Source organism: Mauremys mutica, chromosome 1 (assembly GCF_020497125.1).
Source record: "Mauremys mutica isolate MM-2020 ecotype Southern chromosome 1, ASM2049712v1, whole genome shotgun sequence".
NCBI lineage: Eukaryota > Metazoa > Chordata > Testudines > Geoemydidae > Mauremys > Mauremys mutica.
The window spans coordinates 254,169,734-254,197,590 of record NC_059072.1 but is presented as its reverse complement, the minus strand read 5'-3'; the positions used below and the strand labels follow the sequence as shown (position 1 = coordinate 254,197,590).

At 40.8% G+C, this 27,857-nt stretch overlaps 1 protein-coding gene across 1 annotated transcript in view; it reads left to right on the top strand.

The window, feature by feature from the left end:
- The window catches only part of CUL4A (cullin 4A), a 75,725-nt gene that overhangs the window by 13,501 nt on the left and 34,367 nt on the right, over window positions 1-27,857 (top strand). The window contains exons 3-9 of the mRNA XM_045007429.1: window positions 3,467-3,570; window positions 9,762-9,831; window positions 11,275-11,348; window positions 11,604-11,766; window positions 16,075-16,164; window positions 17,040-17,122; window positions 19,179-19,246. Coding sequence (XP_044863364.1) covers window positions 3,467-3,570; window positions 9,762-9,831; window positions 11,275-11,348; window positions 11,604-11,766; window positions 16,075-16,164; window positions 17,040-17,122; window positions 19,179-19,246 — 652 coding nt within the window. The remainder of the gene's footprint in view (window positions 1-3,466; window positions 3,571-9,761; window positions 9,832-11,274; window positions 11,349-11,603; window positions 11,767-16,074; window positions 16,165-17,039; window positions 17,123-19,178; window positions 19,247-27,857) is intronic.

Here is a 27,857-nt window from a genome sequence, read left to right as displayed (position 1 = left end):
TTGTCTCTATCACCAATAGAAGTTGGTCCAATAAAAGATACCTCTCAACTACTTCATTATATTAATTTTATTTTATATATCTAAATTTCCTTCTATCCCACAGAAATATGGTGGTGTCTCCATGTTTAATAAAACTATCACATATTTTGAAACTGAGGTTAATGAAACACTGTATACTTGTTCACCCTATGTCATTTCAAGCTTCTGCTCCTATTTTCTTTTTATCTTGTATTGGGTCTTTATTACACATTTTGGATTATGTTGTAGGGGAGGGGGCTGAGAAGTGCGAGCTGAAGCCTCCAGATATGCAGTATGCGTTCCTAATTAAGGGGTGATTTTATGCCACCAAACCTTCATGAAAATGACAGATGACAGAAAACTTTAAGTGATGTGATCTTTTAATTATGCCAATAGTTGAGATTTACGTTTCTTTTACACATTCCCATTCTCTATTGTTGCCGGCACAAAAGGCCTGAGGCGACTGCAACAGTGGTTCGTTGCCCGGAGTGCCTAGCTCCAATTAGACACACCAGGGTGGAGAAGCAAAAAAAAGGTTTATTTGAGATCTCAAAGCGCGTGCTCGGAGACCACGTCTCAGATCAAGCACACACCATACAAGCAGCTCTCTGTCTTTATACATGATTTTAGCTAAGCATGTCTATTACCCCCAATGCCCAGCTCCCCCTTCCCCCCCCCCTCTTCTTCCCTCCCTTCTAGTTCCCATACAGCAAGCACATTATAACGTAGCAATTACTCTAAACAGGTTAGATCATACTTGGCAAAAGACATACTATCTCGTTAGTAACTTTTCTTGACCGGTCATTCTGTTTCACTTCCTTTAGCCAGGTGCAAGCAGGCTGTATAATTGCCTCCTGGTACTGATAACTAGTTGCCACACATTCCATTCTTTCCATCTAGCCTGTGGAGTTAATTAAAGTCTAAACATAGAAGCGGTTAGGACAAGCAGAGGCCTAATACAGGGAGCCTTCATTGGCACTGTCATTTTCCACCCCTCTGTTAACACTGGGCCATGCCTGGTGCCACCAACACTATCAATGAATGTAATACTGTTCCTGATAGCTAATCATGCTCTGCCCCTTGCCATTTTTATCAATATTATTCCAAGAATTGACTACTAGCAAATATTTAAGAGAAAGTCTTGAAGCATCTTTGCCCTGTGTCCTTCTGTAGTCTGTTTAATCTAACACCTTGTTAAATTCAGAATTATGTCTGGCAGTCATGTTTCATGGGGGGGTCAATATGAGTTTTAAATATATTAAAGACACTATATGAACCTTTAGTCTTTTTCCTCAGGAAAAATGTAGCAGAAATTTAATATGTTCATACTTACGTTAACTATCAATCTAACTCACTACTTTTGTGTCTTCAGTAAGGCCCGTTAATCTTAATAAATATTTCAGGTGCATAATAACCTTCCACACATTTTACGAATAAATTGGAAAGTATTTCATACGCAGTTTGCGGGGACTTCTAATTATATACACATGTATATGAGACTCACTATTGTGATCGCTACTTAGATTGTTGAGCCTACATGGGTTGTCAAAGCATACAGAGGAGCTGATGTCTGAAGTGGCCACAGTTTGTGTGTGTCAAGACCAGGGGTCGGCAACCTTTGAGAGTGGTGTGTCAAGTATTCATTTATTTACTGTAATTTAAGGTTTTGCGTGCCAGTAATACATTTTACATTTACGGGGTCAGTGGACGGAACCCCAGACTGGAGTGGGGGCGGCGGACGGAACCCCAGACCGGCAGCGGGCTGAGCATCTCAGCTCGCTGCTGGTCTGGGGTTCTGGCCGCCAGCCCCTGCCAGGTGGGGTCCTGGCCGCCGGCCCCGCTCATCCCGCTGCCGGCCTGGGGTTCCGTCCATCCAGGCAGGCAGCAGGCTGAGCGGGGCCGGCGGCCAGGACCCTGGCTGACAGCAGAGTGCCACTAAAAATTAGCTCATGTGCCGCCTTTGGCATGCTGCCGCAGGTTGCCGATCCCTGGTCAAGACCAATGATCCACTCGAGAAAAACAAACCACGCAAAATCATTAAGAAAATTGACAGTAAAAGGCTAATAGACAAGTTATTGCAGCAGCAATTTCAAACTGAACTGAAAAACAGATTTCAGGTGCTACAAGAGTTAGATACTGTAAGAAGTCAACATCCATCTGTCAAGATGTGGCATTATTTTTACACAGCAGCCAACAACTGCAGCTGGTTTCCAGGCAAACTAATCTAAAATCTGGATAAGTAAGGATATATGGGACTGTGGGGAAAAAAAGAAACAAGTCAAAGCAAACATAGGTACCTCCAGAAGAAGGAGCAGCAAAAAAAATCTATTTTTTTTTAAAAGGACAGAGCAGTGAAAAGCAGTGTGAGAAAGACAAGCGGAAGTACATGAGTAATGTTACCAGTGACTGCTGAAAGAGATGATGATAAAAACACTTTTTTTCATTGTCTCAACGAGGTCCTAACTGGCAAATTTACAGTAGCAGGAGGACCTGTCAGGGATAAACCAGGAAAGAATAACACAAAAAGAACAAAAAAAGCAAGTGGCAGATCACTTTCAAGAGCTGCTCACACCTTCTTGTCAACTGTTGGAAATGGGCCATCCTGATTATCACTACAAACGTTTTTTTTTTCTTCTGCTGATAATAGTCCACTTTAATTGATTAAGTCTTGTTATAGTTGGTATGGCATCACCCATTTTTTCATGTTCTCTGTGTATATATATCTTCCTACTGTATTTCCCACTGCATGCATCCGATGAAGTGGGTTTTAGCCCACAAAAGCTTATGCCCAAATAAATTTTAGTCTCCAAGGTGTCACAAGTACTCCTGTTCTTTTAACAACATTGAGGACATTCAAATTGTGGCTCAGGATAGATGGGTGTCAGAGTCTAGTTTGTGCCCTAAGCAACATGTGATGGTGTGGGAAGGATTCAGATTTAGGGTACGTCTTCACTACCCGCCGGATCGACGGGTAGCAATCGAATTCTCGGAGTTCGATATATCACGTCTCATCTAGACGCGATATATCGAACTCCGAACGCGCTCCCGTCGACTCCGGAACTCCACCACCGCGAACGGCGGTGGCGGAGTCAATGGGGGAGCCGCGGACTTCGATCCCGCTCTGTGAGGACGGGTAAGTAACTCGAACTAAGGTAGTTCAACATAGCGTAGCTGAAGTTGTGTACTTTAGTTCGACCCCCCCCACCCAGTGTAGACCAGGCCTTAGAAATGAAAAATTCCATGAAATGTTGATTTCTCCCCCCGGTAATTTGATGATAAACACCTTTTAACAGTAGTTCTTTTTTTAGTTTAGATGGATACATTTGATGTTTTTTCCTTTCATCTGTGATGTTTTTTCCTTTAGCATCCTTCATTATGTTAATTATGCTGGAACATGCACTCTGGACAGGATATCGTTTGCTTATTTGTAACTGCCTTTGTTTTTTAGGCTGTCGAAAACCTCTGTTCTTATAAAGTGTCCCCTACACTTTACAAACAGCTCCGGCAAGTCTGTGAAGATCATGTGAAAGCACAAATTCTTCAGTTCAGAGAATATCCTTTTCTTGTGCACAGAAATATAGTCCAATAATACTTTTAAAATTATATTTTAAGGTAACACAACAGCAATTGATAAAACAAATGTGTAGGTGTTATATAAGCATTCAATATAGATCTTTAAATCAGTCTCACAAAATTCTAGTTACCTGCTTGCCTTAGTTAAATAATTTCTGTGGACAATAAAATATGAATAGCATTTCCATTGTCATGGTAAGGGTGCATGAGTAATTTTATACCTGGTCTGAAAATTTTCATGACTGTAAGCAATGCTTTGTTAACCTCTTTTGAAACAGCTATTGCATAAGGAGGAGAGTGGTTACAGGGGGAAAGTTGTACAGCAGTCCTGCTCCTTGGCTTTGAGATAAGGTGTTGGATATTTTTACCTTCTAAACTCTCTATGTGCCACTTAGTCCTGGTTTACACTACAAAGTTAAGTTGATGTAAGCTGTCTTGTGTCATCCTTGATGTGCATGTGTCTACACTTACATTTGTGAAGTGCCCCGTTACAGTGATGATGTAACACCAACTCCCCAGGCGGTGTTGAGCCATGGTCAGTGTTCTGAGGTCAACGCAGCATGAGTGTAGACACTGAGAGCTTGTCTTCACTACCGGGATAAGTCGACCTAAGTTACGCTACTCCAGCTATGTAGCTTAGGTCGACTCTTCCCTGGGTGTCTTCATTACACTGCTTCAATGGGAGATGCTTTCTGGTCGACTTACCTTACTCTTCTCAGAGAGCTGGAGTACTAGTGTCAACTGGAGAACACTGCTGTCGATTTAGCGGGTCTTCACTAGACCTGCTAAATCGACACCTGCTGCATTGATTGCAGCAGCACCAATCTCCCTGGTAGTGAAGACACGCCCTGATTTGCCTATGTCAGCCTTAATAGTCCTACAGCAGCTGTGTCCCGTAATGCCCAACGCTGACCGCTCTGGTTACAGTTGTGAACTCCACTGGCTGGGGTCACAGAGACCTAAAGCCCCGCCCCTCCCCCCCCCTTAAAGCCCGGTACATTTTTGAAATGCCTGCTCCTGATTATCCAGCTTGGCAAGCACATCTAGCAGCTCTCCTTTGTTGTGTGCAACTGTCCAGCCGACCATGCCAGCTACATTCTCCAGATGAGCTCCAGCTTGGAGTATAGGATAGGAGGTATAGGATTTCCTGGGCCTGTAGGAGAAGAGGCTGTGCAGGCACAGTTGTGGACCAGCTGTGGAAAGTGGACATCTACGAGCAGATTGCCTGGAGGATGCAGGAGAGAGGGCTATGATAGAGATCACCAGCAGTGCCGGGTGAAAGCGAAGAAACTGCGGCAGGCATATCAGAAGACTAGGAGGCCAACAGTCGATCCAGTTTCAAGCCCGCAGACCTGCCAGTTTTACAAAGAGCTGCATGCCATACTCGATGGAGACCCCATTGCCACCCTGCACATCACTGTGGATACCTACGAGGAACCTGAGTCGTAGACCCCTGCTGTGAACAGTGAGGGCAAGGAGGAGGGACATACAATCAGCGGGGATCCATCTATGCTGCAAGCCAGTACCTGTTTGAGAATCTACCACAGTCCAGTCAGTCCCAGCAGTTGATCATGGGAAAGCCTGATACAGGGGAAAAAACGTTGGGTAAGTATGTAATTGTATTTCCCATTCAATGATGTACTGATAGTTTTGTCCTGTTAAGTTGGGGGTACTATTGACCTTTCATTAATTTACTCATACTAGAAGAGGTAGGGTTACAACAAAGAGAGAGCCGTCATCTCTGTACAGTTAGGTGGGGGGACGGACATGCAGAGCAGTTTATGTACAGAGGGATGTCCCTTCAGTCCTCCTGAGAGATCTCAATGAAACGTCCATGGAGGTACTCTGCAATCCTCTCTCAAAGGTTTTTAGGGATGGCAGTCTTTATTTCTTTCTCTGCGATAGGATGCTTTCCTGTGTCTGTTGGCAATAACTTTGGCAGGCATCATTGCAGTAAACTGGCTAGCAGCATGTGGGCCTTCGGGGCTTCAGGACCCTAGTGCTCTCTGTGCCCTTGTCACCCTCAAGAGCGAGATACCCGCTAAAATCATCACTGCCAGTGGAAAATGGTCCCAGCATTTAGTGCCATTGCCCTATATGCATAGTTTCATGCAACCGAACAATTCCCTTGCCTGTGGTGGGTCATACTCACCATGGCTGGTGCTCTTGAGTGGTGTTGTGCACAAGCACTCTGAAGCAGAAGTGTCAATAAGCATGTGTTGTTTAAAACTTTAGGGGAGCAAGGAAAGGGAGTTCTGAATCTTAATTTTCACTTTCCGTTATGACTGTTGTGGCAAAGGTACCTCTGTGTATTTTATTTGTGGTTGCTGCCATTGCAGCCTTGAGGGTTTCCCCCTCCACACCTGCAGGGTGCCTGAGCCAGATCAGGAATTAAAAAAGAAGACGCGGGAGGACATGCTTAATGAGGTCCTGCAAGCCAGTGCTGCATCAGACTATGAGCAAAGGGCCTGGAGGGTGAAATATTGCAGACAGCCTGGAGAAAGAAAGTAAGTGGACAGGGGAAAGGCCCAGGAGTCCTAGCAGGAAAAAGAGAGGGAGATACACCAGGACCTAATAGGGCTTCTCTGGCAGTGCAAACAGATGCTGCAGACCCTTATGGACCTACAGGTTCAATAATCATGGATTCCCCCAGCAACTCCCTACATCTTTGTTCAACATTCTTCATGACATCAGAAGCTGCATCCCTTCCCCTACCATTCTATCCCATGGGACATTAAGAAAACCACAGTTGCTATGTGTTTAGCTAAAATGGGCATAAATGTTCTTTCTGTTCCATAACTTACGTTTTTAACATACAGTAACTCCTCACTTAAGGTCGTCCTGGTTAATGTTCTTTCGTTGTTACATTGCTGATCAATTAGAAAACATGCTTGTTTAAAGTTGTGCAATGCTCCCTTATAACATCGTTTGGCAGCCACCTGCTTTGTCCACTGCTTGCAGGAAGAGCAGCCCGTTGCAGCTAGCTGGTGGGGACTTGGAACTAGGGCAGCCCCCACATCAGCTCCCCTAAGTTCCCTGTGCGGCAGCTGCCCAGCAGGCTGTCAATTGCCAGGCAGTTCAGCTGTCCCTCCCCCCACTGCCATGTGCTGCTCCTGCCCTCTGCCTTGGAGCTGCACCCGGGAGCCTCCTGCTTGCTGTGCAGGGGTGGGAGGGAAAGAAGGGGGCTAATGTCAAGGTATCCTCCTGCACACTGCTTACCCCAGCTCCATAGAGCAGTGGAGGGACACGACAGGATGGAGGGAGCTTGCTGGCAGCAGCTGCTGTCTCAACTTGCTGATCTACTTAAAAAGGCAGCGTACTTGGAGTGGGGTCAGCATACTTAAAGGGGCAATGCACATCTCTCTTTCTGTCTCACACAGGGTGTGTGTTTCTGTCTCTGTCTGCCATGCTGTCTCCCCTCCCTCCATTTGTGCTGCCTTGTAGAATGTGAGGCTACATTAACAACAATGGGCTGAATGCTAGTTCATCATTTATCAGTAAGGGATTCCCTGGGAAATATTCCACCCTCTGACTTCACCGCCTCAACCAAGCTTCACAATTATCATTGCTGTGTACAATATTAAATTGTTTGTTTAAAAGTGTGTGTGTGTGTGTGTGTGTAAAAATAGTCTTTTGTCTGGTGAAAAAAAATTCCCTGGAACCTATTTACATTAATTCTGATGGGGAAATTGGATTCACTTAACATCGTTTCACTTAGTCACATTTTCAGGAACATAACTACAACGTTAAGCGAGGAGTTACTGTATTTGCTTTTAAATTGCAGAAATTTTTCTTTGCACTGGTTTTGTTACTGAACAAAATTTTAATCTTTTGGAAAATATTTCATCTTTATTAGTTCACGTCATATGCTGCAGCACGCACTAAAAGCACGCACTTGTGTCACACTGTGCAATAACAACTCATAGGATCAGTGACAGTGTAATAATCATAAATGTACAGCAAGCACCACAAAATTAACAGGTGAACAGACAGTGTTGTATTTATAGGCTTGCACCAAGCACCATACAGTTCCTACCAGGCCCCCAAAACAAGGTGGCCAGGTGGAGCACTTTACATCCCAAAGCACTATTGTGGCTCACTGTTAAAATATTATTTCAAAGCCTCTCTGAGCCATATAGCTCTGTATTGAGCTCTTCTGGTAGCACTTGTGTCTGGCTGTTCAAACTCAGCAGACAGACACTCCACCTCTGCCTTTCACCCTGGCAGCAGCTTTTTCCTCATTTGCTTCACAGATATTACGTAGGACAGAGCAGGCAGCTATAACTTTTGGGATTTTTTTTTCACTGAGATCCAATCTTGTGAGTGAAGGGATGCTGGTGTCCCTTCAGTCTACTAAAAGCATATTCAACTGTCATTCAGCACCTGCTGAGCTGGTAGTTGAATCTTTCTGTGGTGCTGTCCAGGTGGCTGGTGTACAGCTTCACGAGCAAGGGTTACACTGTGTCCCCCAGAATCACTATGGTATTTCAACATTGCCAATGGTAATCCGCCGTTTGGGAAAGATAGTCCCTACTTATAGCTTTCTGAACAGTCCTGTGATCTTAAAGATGTGAGCATCATGTATCTTCCCTGACCAGCCAACACTGATGTCAATGAAGCATCCCTGGTGATCCACCATCGTTTGCATAACCATAGAAAAGTAGCCCTTTCTGTTGGCAACGTGGTCTGATGCCAAAACAGTGTTATGCATGCCGTCTTTTGGTCGACTGCAGTTCGGGAACCCCATTGCTGCAAATCTATCCACGTCATGCATGTTGCTGAGTCACAGTCCTGCATACTAGGAGATGATCGGCCATGCACGCTTGCATGACAACAGCCTCCACAGTGCATTTGCCAGCTCCAAAATGATTTCCCATTGACCAGCGATCCTGCGTCACAAGTTTTCAGTGTGATTGTCACTCGCGTCTCCATTTCAGTATAACTGTCATTCTGGTGTCACTTCGCTGGAGGGCTGGAGCAAGCTTGGTGCATAGATCCAGGAATGTGACTTTGCGCCTCCAAAATTTTTGCAGCCACTGCTCATCATTCTAAGCCTCCATTCTGATACGATGTCACTAGTTAGTGTTCATTTCTTGGGCCCAGAAGTGGTGCTCCACCATCTGCATCTGCTCTGTGAATGCCACCAACAACCTTCAATTGTTTCTTGCTGTGGCCTACAGCAGTTTGTCCTCCCATGAAATTGTCGTGTTCCCTGCTGATTTGGTTCTCTTGTGGCTCTGCAAATACCGGAGGATTGTGTGTTCAGTGCTTGAACCTGATCTTGTGGGTGTGGGGTTGGTTTTTTCATTTTGTCAAAAGCTATCTATCTATCTTCAGTCAGAATTATATATAAACCCTCTCTTTTTTCAGACTCTCAGACTTCATCTGATCTTCTGAATTGAGTGCTTTTAAATTTAGGATTTTCTCTGTCTGAGAAATGATTTTTAGAGATCTGAGATTTCTATATCTGACAAGTATACTTCCTTTCCTGTTCCACTGACACAAGATGGTAGTCATCAAAATTTGGCTTACAGAGACTTGAGTTGCTATTGTATTTGAAGGGAAGAGTAGCCACATTTGGATTTCTTCATAAATGGTTTAATGAAACTCAGAAAGCTTGAATCACAGCTAGAGTCTGCTGTTGTGTGAAGTAGCCACCACAATTCATGAACATAAATTAATGAAGATCTGGGATTTTAGGTGAACCCTGTGGGGGGTTTAATGAGGATTATTTAAGCCCTTGGAAGATTTCTAAAAGAATACAGCTATTTGAACTATGTCTGATGTAAACCAGTTTAATGAACAAAATTGCTTTTCAGACACTTCCTCCCAGCTCTCCTCAATGGGAAGGAGAGTTGCTTCTGATTTAAGTGAGACGACTTCTTTAACCTGTCAGAGTTATGTAGTGCAGATGGAGGTGCAGGAGAGCAATGTGAGGTATTCACTCAAAAACTGAGTCATGCTTTTGGAAGAGTTCCCAGGCCTCTGCTCGTCCAGCACTTTTTAGCAACTGAACTCTGATCCCTAACTTCCAGTGCAATTTCATTTGTGTCCATAGAGCAACTTTACTGAATAACTTGCTGAACAAAAATGTACTGAATAAAGATAATCACTAGTATCTGGCCTCAAAAAGGGGTTGATGAACTAATTTTCCTTAGCAGGTGCTGCACAGATTCTCTGGACAGTCTTTTATTTTTAAAGAAGGTAAATAAATGCTGGCAAGATCACTGCAGACAAATGGTAAGTTGACTATTTGTTCAAAATGCAAATCACTGAGACATCAAAGCTATCTGGTAAATAAATGCTAGGGACATTTCAAAAAATCAGAAGTGGAGGGGGAGTTCAAAGAGTCCTTCAGCCTTGACTGAAAAAGAATTTTCTTAAAAATCAAAACACCTCTCCCCAGTTTTTTTAATTCATTTATTTATATATAATGTATAATTTCACCCCAAACAGTAAAGGGGTCTGCACTTATCCTCCACTTGCAATTTTTTTTTCTGGGTACTTCCTGGTTGCTTTTAGACAGCATTTAACAGCGCTTGGGTGCTTCTCCAACCTATAAAATCGGAAGGGTTCAAAGTTAACATTGAAAGAACAGAGAAAACATTAAACTCACAAACACATGAATAATTTCACTCAAATTGGTTTTGATATATCACGTTTTTGCCTGTGAAGATAGGACATTGGGGCATGAATCACACACTAATACAATATTCTTAATGCTCCATATCACTCATAATGTTTAAAAGACAAGATAATGGCACCTTGCAGGGATGGCAGAGGGGCAGTTAGAAAGATTAAGGAACAAACTGGTTGGAAACTCCAATCTCTACACTCCTACCCCCCAAATTAAAAATGTTGCAGGAAAAATTACCCTTCAAAGATTTTCATGGGAATTTTCTAAACAAAAGAAAAGTATTTAATTTAGTTTTCACTAGTATTCAGAAATGAAAATTGTCATTTCAACTTAAAATGTCATTTTGCTTTGGTTTATGAAAACTAAAAATGTTTGGATTTTCCTTTTTTTTTTTTTTTTAATTTGGAGGTTTTATTCTCCTTTCTCTCTTTTACTTTTCCCTTTTTCCACTGATTTAAAAAAAGAAAAGGTAGAAGGGGAAAACCCCCAACTTATTTACTGCTTCCCTCTTAGAAAACATTAATAAAGTATGTTTCTAGTCAACAGAATTAAAAAAAAATTCCAGTCAGAAAATTGAAAAAATTTGTTGAAATTGGAGCTTTCCTGTGAAAAGATGTTTAGACTAAACCACATTTTCCAGTGGGAAGATTTTTCAGTCAATAAATATTAACCACACATATAAGAAAGTGAAGAGAAAAGAAGGTGTCAGTATTAAACTTCTGTCTCTCTCTCTCTCTGGTGCACTTCTTGGGTGGTTGAAGAGTAGAAATAATGCAAGATGATATACAATCTTAATAGCCCTTACAGGGTTTGGAATTATTTGGGATACATCTTATAATACAGTTTATGCTTAGGTAGTATTGCTATCAAGGTCTACAATTTTAAAAAACGTTTACCTTTATACAAATCTGATTTAATACATGCAAAAATTAAGTTAATTGACTTGTAAGACATCTTAATTACACACAAACAGATTCTAATATAAAAAAAAATCCTGTGTGCTTGTAAAAGGCAAATTGGTTCAATCAGTGTTTTACATTTTGCAGATCATGATTAGAAGCATTTTCTTATTTTTGGATCGTACATACGTGCTTCAGAATTCATTGCTTCCTTCTATATGGTAGGTATCTGTGTAAATACGCTGCTAACATAATTGTTGAGTGTGAACTAATTGTTTTTGTAAAGATTAAACTTTACTTTCCCCCCACAATTATTTTGTTTTGTGTATGTAACACATGTAATATATTTCATTTCTGTAAAATTCCCTATACATGTATGGAGTTAAATAATGTGTCAGATCAGTTTTTGTCTGGGAATATTATATAAATCAAGCTATATTTCTGATTTTTTTAATGAATTTTCAATATTTATACAGGGATATGGGGCTAGAGCTTTTTAGAAAGCACATTATTAGTGATAAACTAGTTCAAAACAAGACCATTGATGGAATCCTCCTCCTGATTGAACGGGAACGGAATGGTGAAACTGTGGACAGAAGCCTGTTACGAAGTCTGTTAAGCATGCTGTCTGATCTACAGGTAAGAATAGCAAACCTTACTAATAGCTGCCACATTTAAAGACAGACACAAATTGTGGACCTTTCTAATTTTTTCATGTCCTACAAGAGTAACTTTTTTCTAATTAACATGTGCTTTGGAATTATAACCATATTTGCCATATTTTTAGGATCATGATTAAGTTTAGTAGCTGTATATATAACTGTTCAGTGTCTGTTTATAGCTTGCTTAATTTTTCACTAAAATTATATTGTAGTAAATTATTCAGTAAAATAAAACCGAGCATGTCATTTATTCTTTTTTAATACCAGTGGCTAGATTGAAGTTTTAGTTCAGTGAGTTTTTTTCCAAAGAAGGTTAATTCATCCTGTAGTGAGGCTCTAATAATACACTTAAAAATACTGTATCTGCATTAACGTGCCTGTATCTGCTGGCTCCTCCTTGTATTTATCACATAAACACAATATTGCTACAAGTGTATTGGGTATGAACTAATTTGGATGGCTTGACACACATTTATAAAAGAAGCTTAAATAGGGATGCTCCTTTGGGTGATACAAGTAAGTGGCTGTATTAGCTGCAACACCCATGCCTGTCACTCCTCTCCAACCAAAAAATCTGGGAAAAATCTAGTACTGATTTTTCTTTCAAAAAAATGAGTTGCATTGTATTGAAATGCTCCTTTTTGTTTTTCAGTGTGTCAGTGTTTCAACAGCAAATCTAAACTTGTCAGTTGAAAGTATTTGAGAACTCATTATTACGATAGACAAAAAGTTATCTCCTTGAGACACATGTGGCTGTGTCCTGCTTTCGCTTACTCCGTCATTCTCTTCTCCTTTTGTCCTCTAAATGAGGCCATTTTGCTTTCCCTTTTTTTCCAGCTGTAGGCAATGACCAACATAGGTCAGCGGAGGTTTTAAATTGTAATTCTTAAATCATGGGTATGCAGCTCCCAAATAAAATTGCTATAAATGAGACCAAATCCTTCTCATGGAGCATGTACCCAAAGGCAGGTCTCAGTCCTGGTAGTGAGAAAATTGACTTTGCTTCCAGACCCGAGTTTCTAGCATGAGACAATGTTTCAATGTTCTCCAGCTACTGGATTGACTTCAGATTTGTATTTTTAAACAGTGTAATTCTATATTAAAATATATCGCCTTTAATTGATTCAAAAGTCTTTTTTTCCATTTAATCCTGACACAGATTAAATGTAGTAACAAAAATATATACCATTGGCATAAGTAAAAGAATTTGGGCTTAGTCCAGACCCCAGTGGAAAAGGGTCTACATCACAAAACCTATCACCACATTCTGGCCTCTCTAAGGCCTGGTCTACACTGGGGGGGGGGTTCGAACTAAGGTACGCAAGTTCAGCTACGCGAATAGCATAGCTGAACTCGAACTACCTTAGTTCGAACTACTTACCCATCCTGACGGCGCGGGATCGAAGTCCGCGGCTCCCCCGTCAACTCCGCCACTGCCGTTCGCGGTGGTGGAGTTCCAGAGTCGACGGGAGCGCGTTCGGAGTTCGATATATCGCGTCTAGATGAGACGCGATATATCGAACTCCGAGAAGTCGATCGCTACCCGCCGACCCGGGCGGGTAGTATGGACGTACCCTAAGAGATTACCAAAAAAGATTGGGTGTGAAGTCCAAGCATTCGCTATATGGATGCAGTCAAGCTGTAATTTCATGGATTTTCACTTAGATTATACTTGAATAGGCATGAGTGACCAAGTGGACTAATAATTTTTGCACATTTTATTCAAGTAAACTTGAGCCTCCTGTCAGCATTCCAGTCATGCTGTCCATTCTGGTTTTGGTAGAACAAAGGTCATGAGCCTCCTTTCATCCTTGCAGGAAATTCTTTAGCCTTAGTTTAGTTAGGTATTCCCTGTTCACAGGGCGTTTAAATATGTCTGAGATATTAGGGGAAGGGTAAGAGAAAAAACAATAACTTTCATTTTTTGATAAGGCACTGCAAAGCCAGTCTGCCTTTCCTGCTAAGCCTCCTAACTGTCATCCATAACGGGCTCTGGTATATCTGGAAAATAAATATGTAATACTCCTTCTTTGAGATAGTTACAGTGGGTGAAGATAAGCTTCTGTCAGTCATTGTCTTTAGACAATATAATGCTCCATGAATGTCCATGCTGAAAGATGTGGATCTGGCTTGTGTGTTCTCTTTTGCCAGAGCTTTCCCCTTTATTAGCCCAGGTATTCATAGCTGCATCACCTTTTTTATGTCTGTCAGATTTTTAAGAGGCGAGGGTTTAACAGTAGTTTTTTTTTCTCTCTGCTAAACAAAGCTAAATATACCCCCTTTCCTGGTTTCTTCCAATCATGTGTGCATTTAGGTACAACTTTCTCCTTTGAATTATTTCGGACAGATACTTCTAGTTCTACGCTAGATAGCCTATAATCTAGGTATTTTTACCATGGCTGCTGCTATAGTAGGTGAAATCCTTATAGATTCTCCAGTAAATAAACATGGATTGCTGTTTCTCCCTCCACAGCCCCACAGAAAGAGGTTGGTTATTAAGTGAAAGCCAAGTTAATTAAATGAGTTTTACAATTTGTTTGAAAGCAGTGAGGGCTGCTGTTCATCCTGATTTCCTTAGATATCAGTTTTGTAGCTGAAGACCAGCTGCTGAGAAAGTTCTGTCTTCTGCTCACATGACTCTCATTCTTGAGGCTTACTGTTCCAAAGCAGTGTGACTGCATGAGGTCATGATCCCAGAAAGTGGGGGTATCCCTTCATATAGCTTGGGCCAGTTCCTCTGGAGGGTTTTGAAGATAAGGAATGAAACCTAGAATTTGAGTCGCTCTTCAATGGGGAGCCAGTGTAAAGAACTGGAGCTGAGATGATGAATTGGTGGGCTGCTGCATTCTCAACATTTGTAAGTAGTCATTTTGCAGTAGTCAAACTTAAAACTTATAAAATAATGGATTCCTTTGATCAAGTCTGAATTTGATCAGAGTGGGCTTCAGTCTGTCCAGCTATCTGTAGATACAGAGGGTGTTTTTCACAGCTGTGACAACTTCAGTGTATATTATAGAGAGGAGTCTGACAGTCTGAGGGCAGATTCCCTCCATGGTGGATTGGTGTTACAGTGGCAGCAAGTTTTCAAAGTGCTTTTCTCTCTCAACTGACATTGCCCTGTCTTGCCTGGGTCTAGCTTCAGCTAGTGGCACTTCATCCAGGTGCTGATATCTCCCAGGCAATACGATAACTAAACTCTGAAGCATGAATTTAATTTCACTTCAACAAAATTTATCATTCATTCTCATAACTAGATATTTTTGATATCCATACAAATCTTGTTAAGCTTCAGCAGCTTCCTGTGGCAGCGAGTTCCATAATTTAATTGCACGTTATATGAAAAAATTTCCTTCCATTGGTTTTGAATTTCTCACCTTTTTTAATTCCAGTGAATGCCCCCATGTCTTGTTATGAGGCAGGGAAAACAGAAGCTCCTGATCTACTTTTTCCAGGCCATGAATTATTATGTATACTTTTATCCTGTTTTCTCTACTAGTCTTCTTTCTAAAGTAAACAATCCCAGTCTTTTCAATTTATTTTAATATGACAATGTTTCATTGCCCTTGATCATTCCTGTTACTCTTCTTTGAATCCCCTCTAGTTAGACATTGAAGAGGGAAAGGATAGTCCAATTCATCTGCACCTCATTTATCTCAGTGAGCCAAAGCAAGATGACAGACCCCAAATTTCTTGGATGAAGATTATTTTGGAGACGGTGTTCCTGATTAGTCCAAGCATTTCACCGAAAAGGAGTTACCGGTTCTTTGCGGTGATTTCACTAATTTGGAGCTATTGCATTTGCAGCAGGAATGCTGGCAGGAGGATCAAACTCAACTGGACTGGAGTCCCATAATTGTGTGTTATTGGCTGCTGGTGCTTGTCTGTGTGATTTTAAACAGAAGCCCATTGATTTAGACAAATCAGACACTGAATCCCTGATTGAAGCACACTTACGATATCGTGTGGGAAAGCTCCCATTGCAGTTGGTCATTCATACAGACATGAGTGCAGTTTATCATAGAATATCAGGGTTAGAAGGGACCTCAGGAGGTCATCTAGTCCAACCCATTGCTCAAAGCAGGACCAATCCCCTTCTGTACCTATTATACAAATAAACCAGGAACTTCATTATCCAGTAGTGTCAGTGGCACTTTTCTTGAAAGACAAACAAAATATCCCATGACACAAAATTGTCTGTCCTCATCTTGACAACTAAAAATAAAAAAGCCAGCCTTAAGCATGAGGTTAATAAGTAACTAAATTAATAATTTCATTTTTTACCTAGGTTTACAAGGAATCATTTGAACAAAAGTTTTTGGAGGAGACAAATTGTTTATATGCGGCAGAGGGCCAAAGGTTAATGCAAGAAAGAGAGGTAAATATACAGTGTTAATGAGCACTAGGAATTAATTAAAAGACCATGGGGCCCAATTCTGTGCTAAGGTACACATGTACACCTCCATGTACTGCAGTGTGAGCTGCATTGGGGTATCTGAGAGGGATAATTGAATCCAGTGCGTTGAAGTATCTTTAAGTCAGTGGTTTAAGTCAATGGTCCACGGGTGTCTAAGATTTCCAGAAGGGACCACACCTCCTTTTGAAATTTTTTAGGGGTCTGCAAATGAAAAAAGGTTGAAAACCACTGCTTTAAGTGCATGACTAGAAGTGAGATAACCCAGTGAAATTTGGGCTACCTACAATCATGCTGCTGGAGAGCACAATATAGTAAGAGCTATGGGGGTATTGTCAACATTACTTCATCCAATAAATTGTAATGTGCGTCCTTTAATGTCATTCCAGTTTTTCTTTGATTAATACCTAATTAAGCAGTTGAGTTTTAAAAAAGGCTTATTGACTCAATAGACTAAGACAGTTGTGTTTTCTATTCTTTTGGGTTAAAGCGATACTGTCCTGTTGACAGGCCACAAATTTAGACACTTCCCAAAATGTAAAACAAATAAGTGTCCCCTAGTGTATATAAATGTATTGTCTCTCCCAAATGAGAGCTGTGAAAGTTAACTGACTCACCGCAAATATTCTGAAAGCAAGTGTCTACATGACACTGATATAAATTTCCATGTCACACACGTGTCTCTTAGCATTAGAGAAGAAATTAAGGATGGAATAATCTTATCTTGTCAGTACTCTGCTAATGTATAATTAAGATAATTGTCATGATAAAAAGGTTATGCATATGTCATACTCCTTTGTGTTCACTAATTAAATCATTGCATTCTTTTCCTTTGCTAGGTCCCAGAATATCTTCACCATGTTAACAAACGTTTAGAAGAAGAAGGAGACCGAGTGATAACATATTTAGACCACAGCACGCAGTGAGTACAAATTTTCTTCCATTTTTGCTATAGGCCAAACCTGCGTGCTATCCATTCATAAAGTAATGTGATTATCCATGGTTCAAAAGAAGGTAGGATTATTTCAATAGTATCTAAAAGCGTAATAATGAGATTATCTGTAACAAACTTTGTTTTACGAAGGCTATGTATCTTGATTAAAATTAAAATACACAATAACAAGAAAAAAGTGGGAGAGAGAAAGATCTAGCAGTATGAGTTTGAGGTTTTTGAAATTTTTGAGTTATTATATAATGTATCATTTGGACTTTCAAAACAGTAGTTCAGGTTAACCATTCATGCGCTGATAATGACATTTAGCTCAAACTTCCTGTGGGAAGGGAATGTGGTTTTTTGCCTAATGAAACTGTTAGATATCCTCACTCATGAGGTCTATTTAAAATGGCAGTCCACTTTTATTAACAGTGTTCTAGGCTATGTTTGGCATTTGATTGTGTTACAATGATGACTTTATTAAAGTATATCTGTTATTTCTCATTACTTAAAATTATCTACTGCAATCTATGTTGTAATGTAGGTATAATGCAAACAAAACTATTTTTTTAGACAGCTGCTATATATTATAAAATTCTAACTGTGGCTCTGATCCTGCAAATTCTTACTTGCAGGTTGATTAATATTTACTCCACAGTTAGTCTCATCAAAGTCAATGGAACTACTCTCATATATGAATTTAAGAACATGCATAAGTATTTGCACAATCATGGCTTTAAAGTGCAGCTCAAATAAAGAGTAGCCTGGAATTCTAGTGAGGATAGTCTGTGCAGGGACTTATTCTGGGTCCTGACTTCTGTCTTGGCTCAGGATGAAAGTCTGGGCCGACTGGGGGCCAGAGAGCTCTGTGAAGGCAAAATGAGAGAGCCTTGTATAAATCATCACTGATTTCCTTTGATCCTTTTAGGAAGCAGCATTTATGGGATCTGAAGTCAGTCTCCTTTAGTGATCCTCATATCTCACAGTTTACCACCCTTCTAGATATGTGAAGGGGACAGCAAGAATATTTAAAAAAGTAAAAAATTTAACCTATTAGATTTGTACTTGGGATAGATATGATCCTTCAGGGACAAAAATAACATTAGAAATAATAGAGGACAAGGTAGGTGAAGTGCTGATAGAGTACTCTCTTAATATCCTGGGACCAGCATGACTACAACAACGCTGCATATCAAGAAAAATGTCAGGTTAATTTAAACCCTTAAATTAGGTTTTGTAAAAAACATATTTTCTAAAACTTAAGACCAATACAGTTATTCTGTGATTTGTCAGCTTACACTATATTAGTGTAAAGCCAGGATTTGGGTGTTTTGTTTTGCTTTGGGGTATTTTTTTTTGTTGAAAAATTGCAGAATATTGCTCTGCAATATTTTCAACCTAAGCATTGCACCACCTTACTAATACATAAAAGCCAGAAAAGGAAACTGACCAGTCTTAGTCAAATGCAGTAAGTAATCTGCATTATAGGTGGAAAGTAGAGATAAGCCTACATTGCAAAATTCAGAACCAAGTTTAATATCTTCTCCCAGAGTTTGGTGGTCTGATATGGGGTTCTAGTTCAGCTCACAAGCGTGCTTCTTTAACCATGAAACCTTAGTTCAGAATTTGGGTTTGAATTTTGAACCACACTAACCTGGGTTGTTTGGTTTTGAGGTTCCAGCTTAGAACCATCTCTTTTTCTATCAAAATAAAAAGTAAATAAGAATCTTTAAAACTGTTCTAATTTTTAATATCTAATTTTAAGGTGTTATGAATAATAGCAAGAGCTTGTTTTTTAAAGTAACATTTGAATTAGAATCTCCATTTCTTAATTGCATATATTTTTGCAGTATTTTATCTTGAGTTAATTCCTGTTAGAATTTTTTTGTTTATGTAAAATACAGACTGCAAAATTAGAATAAACTGTAAATGTTCAATATTTTGTCGTGTAATAATGGGAGTTATTCACACATGCACCCTGATAAGAGAGTAATTGCCTTAAACTGTGCAGTATTTCTTATGTGCTCTTTCTTGCCTTACACAGGAAACTACTAATTGCTTGTGTGGAAAAGCAACTTCTAGGAGAACACTTAACAGCTATTTTGCAAAAAGGTATATCTTTCTTAGTTCTTTTAACCTACACTGAAGGACAGATTCTCATACTCTGCAACAATGGTAGATTGTACAACTATTCGAATGTGAGCCATAGCAGCGACTTCCACGCATACTGAGAGTGCCACTAGTCATCTCCAAAATAAAAACTGCTAATGGCACAGGATTGTATAAACTTCCAAAACAAGCACCTAAATTACTGCAGTAATTCTGTATAAATTACACAGCACAGGTGGAATTAACTTCTAGTTTGCTTGTCACTATGTAGTTAAAGAATCTTTGTACGGTCAAATACAGTGAAGTCCCAGTGAGGTTACCTGTTAAGCCAGTACAATATATATTCTCTCTTTGCATCCTTTGGTGTGTCTCTGGAAATCTCAGATTTGTCTTAGGGCTTGGCTACACTTACGGTTTGCAGCGCTGGTAGTTTGCAGCGCTGGTCATCCAGCTGTGTAGGAGCAGCGCTGGTGTGTGGCCACACTCACAGCTACCAGCGCTGGTGTGTGGCCACATTTGCAACATTTGCAGCGCTGTTGGGAGTGCTGCATTATGGGCAGCTATCCCAGCATTCAAGTGGCAACAACGTGCTTTTCAAAAGAGGGGGGTGGAGGGTGGTGTACTGTGACAGGGAGCGGAGAAGAGAGAGAGAGTGGATTTTTGGAGCCAACACTGTGTGTTAGTTTCCTGGATTGAAAAATCACAAAATGTTCACGAGCCCTTAGTCTTAACTCTTAATTGCAAACAGCCTGCCTCCAACACGGACTCCCCGCTGTTTCACTCACTCCCTGTGGTGTACTGTGACAGGGAGCGGGGAAGAGAGAGAGAGTGGATTTTTGGAGCCAACAGTTTAGCTTCCTGGATTGAAAAATCACAAAATGTTCGCGAACCCTTGGTCTTAATTGCAAACAGCCTGCCTCCAATGCTGTTTCTCTGTCAAGCAAACATTCACTCCCTGCCTCTCATTTGATCGTTCACAGCCAGGTACAGATAGCTCCTGTTTGCTGTGATCAGTGTTTGTTTTTTAGATAAGCAGTTCAACGGAGCTCCGATCGGAGTTCACAACAAAACAATGAGAGGCTGCATAACAAAACAAAGAGAGTAATTTAGGGCTTGGCTACACTTGCAAGTTGCAGCGCTGGTAGAGGCTTTCCAGCGCTGCAATTACACCCTGTCCACACTTGCAGGGCACAACCAGCGCTGCAACTCCCTGGCTGCAGCGCTGGCCGTACACCCAGGTCTGCTTGGGGTATAAGGGTTGCAGCGCTGGTTCTGCAGCGCTGGTCATCAAGTGTGGACACTCACCAGCGCTGTTATTGGCCTCCAGGGTATAAGGAGTATCCCAGAATGCTTTTAACTAAATTATTCCCTTTGTTTTGTTATGCAGCCTCTCTTTGTTTTGTTGTCAATTCGGAGCTCCGGGCTCCGTGCACCGCACCGGGAGCTGCTTATAGCTCCTGTTTGCTGTCATTAATCTGTAACTACTGTCAACAATGAAATGAGATAACCCCTGCAGGGGTTGAGTGTTTGCTTTGCTTGAGAGAAACGGGGGGAGGGGGCAGAGGGGAGTATGTTGGATGCAGGTTGTTTGCAGTTAACAGTAAGGGGGTGGGAAAATTTTCTGATTTTGCACAGTGTCGGTTCCAAAAATCCACTCTCTCTCTCTCCCCCCCGGTCCCTGTCACACTGCCCCACACCCCCCTCTTTTGAAAAGCACGTTGCTGCCACTTGAATGCTGGGATAGCTGCCCATAATTCATCACTCCCAACAGCGCTGCAAATGCTACAAATGTGGCCACACTGCAGCGCTGGTAGCTGTGAGTGTGGCCACACACCAGCGCTGGCCCTGCACAGCTGGATGACCAGCGCTGCAACTACCAGCGCTGCAGATTTGTAAGTGTAGCCATACCCTTAGTTAAAAGCTTTCTGGGATATCTCCTTATTCCCTGGAGGCCAATAAAAGCGCTGGTGTGTGTCCACACTTGATGAGCAGCGCTGGATCACCAGCGCTGCAATCGCTAAACCCCAACCTGGCCAGGTGTACAGCCAGCGCTGCAGCCAGGGAGTTGCAGCGCTGGATGTGCCTTGCAGGTGTGGACGGTTACTAATTGCAGCGCTGGAAAGCCTCTACCAGCGCTGCAACTTGCAAGTGTAGCCAAGCCCTCAGTCTTCTTCAGAAGTACTTGCTGAGTGATCAGTGCCTCTGATATCCTCTTGGTTTTTTAAAAATTAACAGGAACAGTCATGTCAATCTTCTTCTTTTACTGGATTTTTAGGCTTCATTGATGTTTCCTGATCTTGCGTATGTTTTGATATAAAATATCTTCTCTGTTCTTAGCTCTGGGTGAGCTTTAGGTTCTGGGTGTTCTGGTAACTTAGCCTCACCCCTCTTTGTTTTCTTCATGTTGCAGAAAATGTCCCCTCCCCACCACTTATTCTTCCTTTATTTTCCATAAAATACTTGGGATATTTTTCTCAAAACTTCTGGCGTTAGGTTCTTTTAGTTGTCTGCCTGATCAGATGGAAGATTATCTGATTAGGTCTACTTTACCAGCCTACCTCTTTCGCTAACTGTATCACATTTCAGTAACTTACCCTCAGGACCTATGAGTATTGCTGACTAGAAGTGAGTGAATAATTGATTTTTTTGGTTCGAGGATGAACCAAAATATTCAGGAAAAAAAATTGTTTGGTTTGAAGCGAAACTAATTCTTTTCTTTTTTCTTTTTTTTTCCTTGCTGAAACAAAAAAAGAAAAATATTTGATTTGGGTGAAACAAAATTATTAGTTCAATCCAAAACACTTTTTTCTTGGTATTTTATTTCAGGTGTTTTTCACCCATATTTTTGTTCTTTTTTTTTTTTAAATAGCAAAATTTCCAAATGAAATGCTATTTTTGAATGAAAAGTCAAAATGTTTTATTTCAAAATGGGCAAAACAAACTGTTTTGACATTTTTCCATTCTGTGGACCAAAATTCAACCTGAATTCATAAATAGTTTTAGTAACGCAAAAAAAAAGCCCAGCTCTGTTATTTGCTGTCAAGCTGCCTGTAACTGACCAGCTGCCATCTCTTCCAGAACCTACTTCTTACTGCTGTATCTATCTTGCTCTCTGTTGAGAGGGCTTCTAGCACCAAACTTCTATTTTTTTTTAAGTCCTAAATTGGCTTTAGCATCCCACACTCAATTCTCTACTGTTTTCTAACCTCCATCAGTGTGTGATTCTATCAAGGTGGCTTGCTGTGCAACAGCCAAACCATCATAATGTTTGTGTGATGAATTAGACATCTTACTACTTTTCTTCCTTTTTCTTTGTCCCTATTTTAAATATATAACTATACTTGTACAATCTTCGGCCTTCACTGATGTGCTTCATTTTATTTTAGCTGTTTTATTCCGTCTTAAACTTATTTTGAAATAGAAGGGTTTAGATGTATATCAACAAGAGAATGAACTATCAGTGGAATTGATGTCATTTGTCAGTGTTATTTTTAAAAGTTTTTCACAGTGACATTTTTATGTAGCAGACATCTGAGTAAGAAATGGTATGCGGTCTTGTTTTAATTATGAATTCTTTCCTAGTTTATAATATGTTTCCATATAGATATGTACAGTTAATATCTACACCTCTACCTCGATATAACGCGACCCGATATAACACGAATTTGGATATAACAAGGTAAAGCAGTGCTCCGGGTGGGGGCGGGGCTGTGCACTTGAGTGTATCAAAGCAAGCTCGATATAACACGGTTTCACCTATAACGCGGTAAGATTTTTTTGGCTCCTGAGGGCAGCGTTATATTGAGGTAGAGGTGTATGTGCAACTTTCATAATAGAATTGGTTTTCATATTTACATTTTGAGATTGTGATATCTGTAGATTTAAACTAGTTCGGCTTTCACATTCTGTATCTGCACTTAAAAAATTAAATGTGAGTAAGTCTAACACCTGTTGATTAGCATAACTTTTTCCATTCGTTTGATCTAGCGGCACATTATAATCCACTTGACATCCAAGTGTGCCATGCAAATAGAAGAAGACACTACCTTTTGTAGGTTTTGTTCCTTAGGAGAAGGCATGTGGTATAGTCAGTTTGATACAGGAAAATAAAAGCTTAAAAATGCTTTTGAGTATGTATAAGAAACTTTTATTGTATTAGTACAGCTGCCACTGACCAGCTGTTGGGTTTTTGTCTTGTGAGTGTAATAAGTCATTCAAAGGGTATGGCAGTACTTTCAAGAAGTTGGGTGCAGCCTTCCTGTTACAGAATAATTTCACATATATTTTCCTTTCCTATCAAATGTGTGATATAGTAGAAGTTGTGTGATTGGTCCAAGCACATGAGATGGAAAGAAAAAGGGAAGTATTACTATATTGGCTTGAGGGAGCAGGGGAGGTTGTCACCATCTTTGACTTTCCTTTTAACTGACAAATTTTGAAGAAGAGAGCACTACAAGATGAAATTGGTTGTTCATGTGCTGGAAAAAAAAAATAGATGGGTGTGAGACTTCCCTGTACTGTTTAGTTGCTGCTATCTCTGACTTAGTAGGTGCCTACCTTCTGATGCAGCGAAGTATAATTTTCTACATCGCCCACAGCTCACCAGTAGAAAACCTACCATATATTTTCAAGACATTGTAATTTATCTATTTTAGGTGTTTTTATGGTGTATGTTGCTGCAATAACTAAAGACTGAGCAAGCCAGTTTTATTTGCATTTTCTTATCCAGCATCATCCTTGAATTGCTTCTCTTGTTTGTTTATAAAAGTAGAATAAGTTCCTGGCCTTTGTAAAAGTAGACTTTGGGCTGGTCTACACTAGGGTGGGGGATCGATCTAAGATATGCAACTTCAGCTATGTGAATAGTGTAGCTGAAGTCGAAGTATCTTAGATCAAGTTACCTACCCCCCTCATGGCATGGGATCGACGTCCACGGCTCCCCCTGTTGACTCCGCTACCGCCGTTCGGGTTGGTGGAGTTCCGGAGTCGACAGGAGCGCGTTCAGGGATCGATATATCGCGTCTAGATGAGACGCGATATATCAATCCCCGAGAAATCAATTGCTACCCGCCGATACAGCCGGTAGTGAAGACATACCCTAAGTTACAGCACAAAATGACAGTGCTGGTAAGAATTGGATGATTTGGGTTTTCAGGAATTGATCTGAACATGAGATAATTCAGCACTACTTGGAGTCATTGCCAGTCATCCAATTAAATTTGAGAATTCATAAATAGAAGTGTATGTGTAATATGTTAGAACATGATCCAAAACCTGAGTGTAACATCAGCTAAATTGGTGACATGAATTCTGTTCTCATATGGGAGAGGCTGCATTAGTAAAGGCAAAAGTTGAGCGTGGAAAGAATTTGTGGTAATTTGTGTTGATACTATTTAACAGAGAGTTTATGCTGATACTTAACACAGGAAACATAAATCACCACAGCACCCCCAAAGAAACTCTCACAGGATATATATTTTTACTGCTCTAGAGTTGGGGCAGATTTTTTAGTTTACTTACTGAGCTCCTGTTAGTTGTGTGAGATCTCCCGATGAAAAGTGCTATATTAAAGCTAGGTGGTATTATTACTTTACAGCAAGCTCTCAGTAGGCAGCAGCTGGTAGGAAAATGTAAATACTTCCGTTCAAATTGTTTGTTTCTTTCAAAAATATTGTACCACAAACTGCTTAAGCCTGTATAAATACAGACCTAGATCCATAAAGGGGACTTAGGCTCAGCTTTGAAATGCCTGACTTGAGGCTGTTGGTTCCCCTAAGTGGCAGGGCACCTAAAGTTAGGTACATAGGCTCCATATACAATGCATGGGGAGAATTAGTTACTTAAGAACGGAGTTCCCAAAAGCCAGAATTCTTATCAAGGAGCCACCTAAGCTAGTCAAGAACAGAGCGGTAGCTTAAGCCCCAATCCAGAGAGACTTAGGCACCTCTCTCCACTTGGAATTCACAGACATATATCCTCTCCTGGATTAGGGCTGATCTTTCATGCAAAAAAAATGAGGTGGTAGGGTGCCCTCATTAGGTTCCATAATGTACTGATTAGAGCACTCACCTAGGATATGAGAGACATGGGTTCAAACCCACACACTGCCTTATTTGGAATAGGAATTTGAACCCTGGTCTCCCATATCCCAGGAGAGTATCCTAACCATAGGGCTTTGGAGAATTCTGTGGTGGGCTTAGCCCAATCTTTCCTATTGAAGCTGTTCCACTTTGTGTAAAATAACTAAATGTTCTTTGAGGAGTGTCCCGGTGCATGTAATGGGAGATTTGTAGTAGGAGTGCCTGGTTGGGTCGCACATGCGTTGCCCCCGTCTCGCGCTGTCTTAGGCAGTTACATAGTACCGTATGACCAACCCCGCTCAGTCTCTTCTCTGCCCTCGGTTTCAGACAAAGCACTTAGCCGCACCTCTGTACTTTAGCTTCTTTAGTCTAACTTAGATTTCTAGTTGTTTAGTTAATAGCTAGTTGTTAGCTAGTTTAATACTTACTTCCCCTTCACAGTTTACTTTTTCTTTCTATAAAAAAAATTTTTTTTCTCTTATATTAGGAAATTAAATTTCAGTTGTTAGTCACCCCTTAGAATAGCATTGTTACCCTCTCTCAGGGGAGAAAACCCTTCCCTGAGGGGCATGCCCAGCTCCCCAGGTTTTAAATGCTTCCTTACTTGCAGACTCTCTGTACTGGTCTCTGATGGGCATTCATAGTGTGGCTGCTGCCTTGGCGATACACACATTTTGCAGAGGTGCTCACATTGCCACAACTTGAAAGCCCAGGCCAGGAAGGTGAGAAACCTGCATTTGAAGCGCCTCATGATGGAGAGGTCTCTGCGCTCCCCTCCCCAACAATGGTATTCTATGGCAGCATCTGACAGAGGTTCCCCTCCACCCACTCTGGCAAAAAAAAGTACTCTGCCAAGAAGGCGACTAAAAAGCGGGCTCTGAACTCCCCTTCTCAGCCAAGAAGTGGCTTTCTCCGACTTGGCAGACCCCATCAGTACCAACTGTGCCAGGACCTCCAAGGTACATAAGAACGGCCATCCTCGGTCAGACCAAAGTTCAATCTAGCCTCCCAGTATCCTGTCTTTCGACAGTGGCCAATGCCACGTATCCCAGAGGGAATGAACAGAACAGGTAATCATCAAGTGATCCATCCTCTGTCGCTGATTCCTAGCTTCTGGCAAACAGAGGCGAGGGACACCATCCCTGCCCATTCTGGCTAATAGCCATTGATGGACCTATCCTCCATGAATTTATCTAGTTCTTTTTTGAACCCTATTATAGTGTTGGCCTTCACAACATCCTCTGGCAAGGAGTTCCACAGGTTGACTGTGCATTGTGTAGAAAAAATACTTCCTTTTGTTTGTTTTAAACCTGCTGCCTATTAATTTCATTTGGTGACCCCCAATTCTTGTGTTATGAGAAGGAGTAAATTACAGTTTCTTATTTACTTTCTCTACACCAGTCATCATGATTTTATAGACCTCTGTCATATGCCCCATTAGTCATCTCTTCTCCAAGATGAAAAGTCCCAGTCTTATTTATCCCTCCTCATATAAAAGCCATTCTATATCCCTACTCATTTTTGTTGCCCTTTTTCTGAACCTTTTCCAATTCCAATATATCGTTTTTGAGATGAGACGATCACGTCTGCACACAGTATTCAAGGTGTTGACATATCATGGATTTATATAGAGGAAATATGATATTTTCTGTCTTATTTTCTATCCCTTTCTTAATGATTTCCAACACTGTTTGCTTTTTTGACTGCTGCTGCACATTGAGTGGATGTTTTCAGAGAACTATCCACAATGACTCTAAGATCTTTCTAGAGTGGAAAAAGCTAATTTAAACTACTTCATTTTATATGTGTAGTGGGATTGTTTTCCAGTGTACATTACTTTACATTTATCAGCATTGAGTTTCATCTGCCATTTTGTTGCCCAGTCACCCAGTTTTGTGAGATCCTTTTGTAGCTCTTTGCAGTCTGCTTGGGACTTACCTGTCTTGAGTAGTTCCATATCATCTGCAAATTTTGCCACCTAACTATTTACCCCTTTTTTCCAGCTCATTTATGAATATGTTCAACAGATCCTTGGGGTACACTACTATTTACCTCTCTCCATTCTGAAAACTGACCATTTATTCCTACCCTTTGTTTCCTATCTTTTAACCAGTTACCGGTCCATGAGAGGACCTTCCCTCTTATCCCATGACAGCTTACTTGCTTAAGAGCCTTTGGTGAGGGATCTTATCAAAGGCTTTCTGAAAATCCATTATATCTACTGGATCCCCCTTGTCCACATGCTTGCTGACCCCTTCAAAGAATTCTAGTAGATTGGTGAGGCATGACTTCACTTAACAAAAACCATGTTGACTCTTCCCCAAAAAATTATATTCATCTATGTGTGTGACAATTTTGTTGTTTACTATAGTTTCAACCAGTTTGCCTGGTACTGAAGTCCAGCCTGTAATTGCTGGGATCACCTCTGGAGCCCTTTTTAAAAATTAGCGTCACATTAGCTACTCTCCAATCATTTGGTACAGAAGCTGATTTAAATGATAGGTTACAAACTACAGTTAGTAATTCTGCATTTT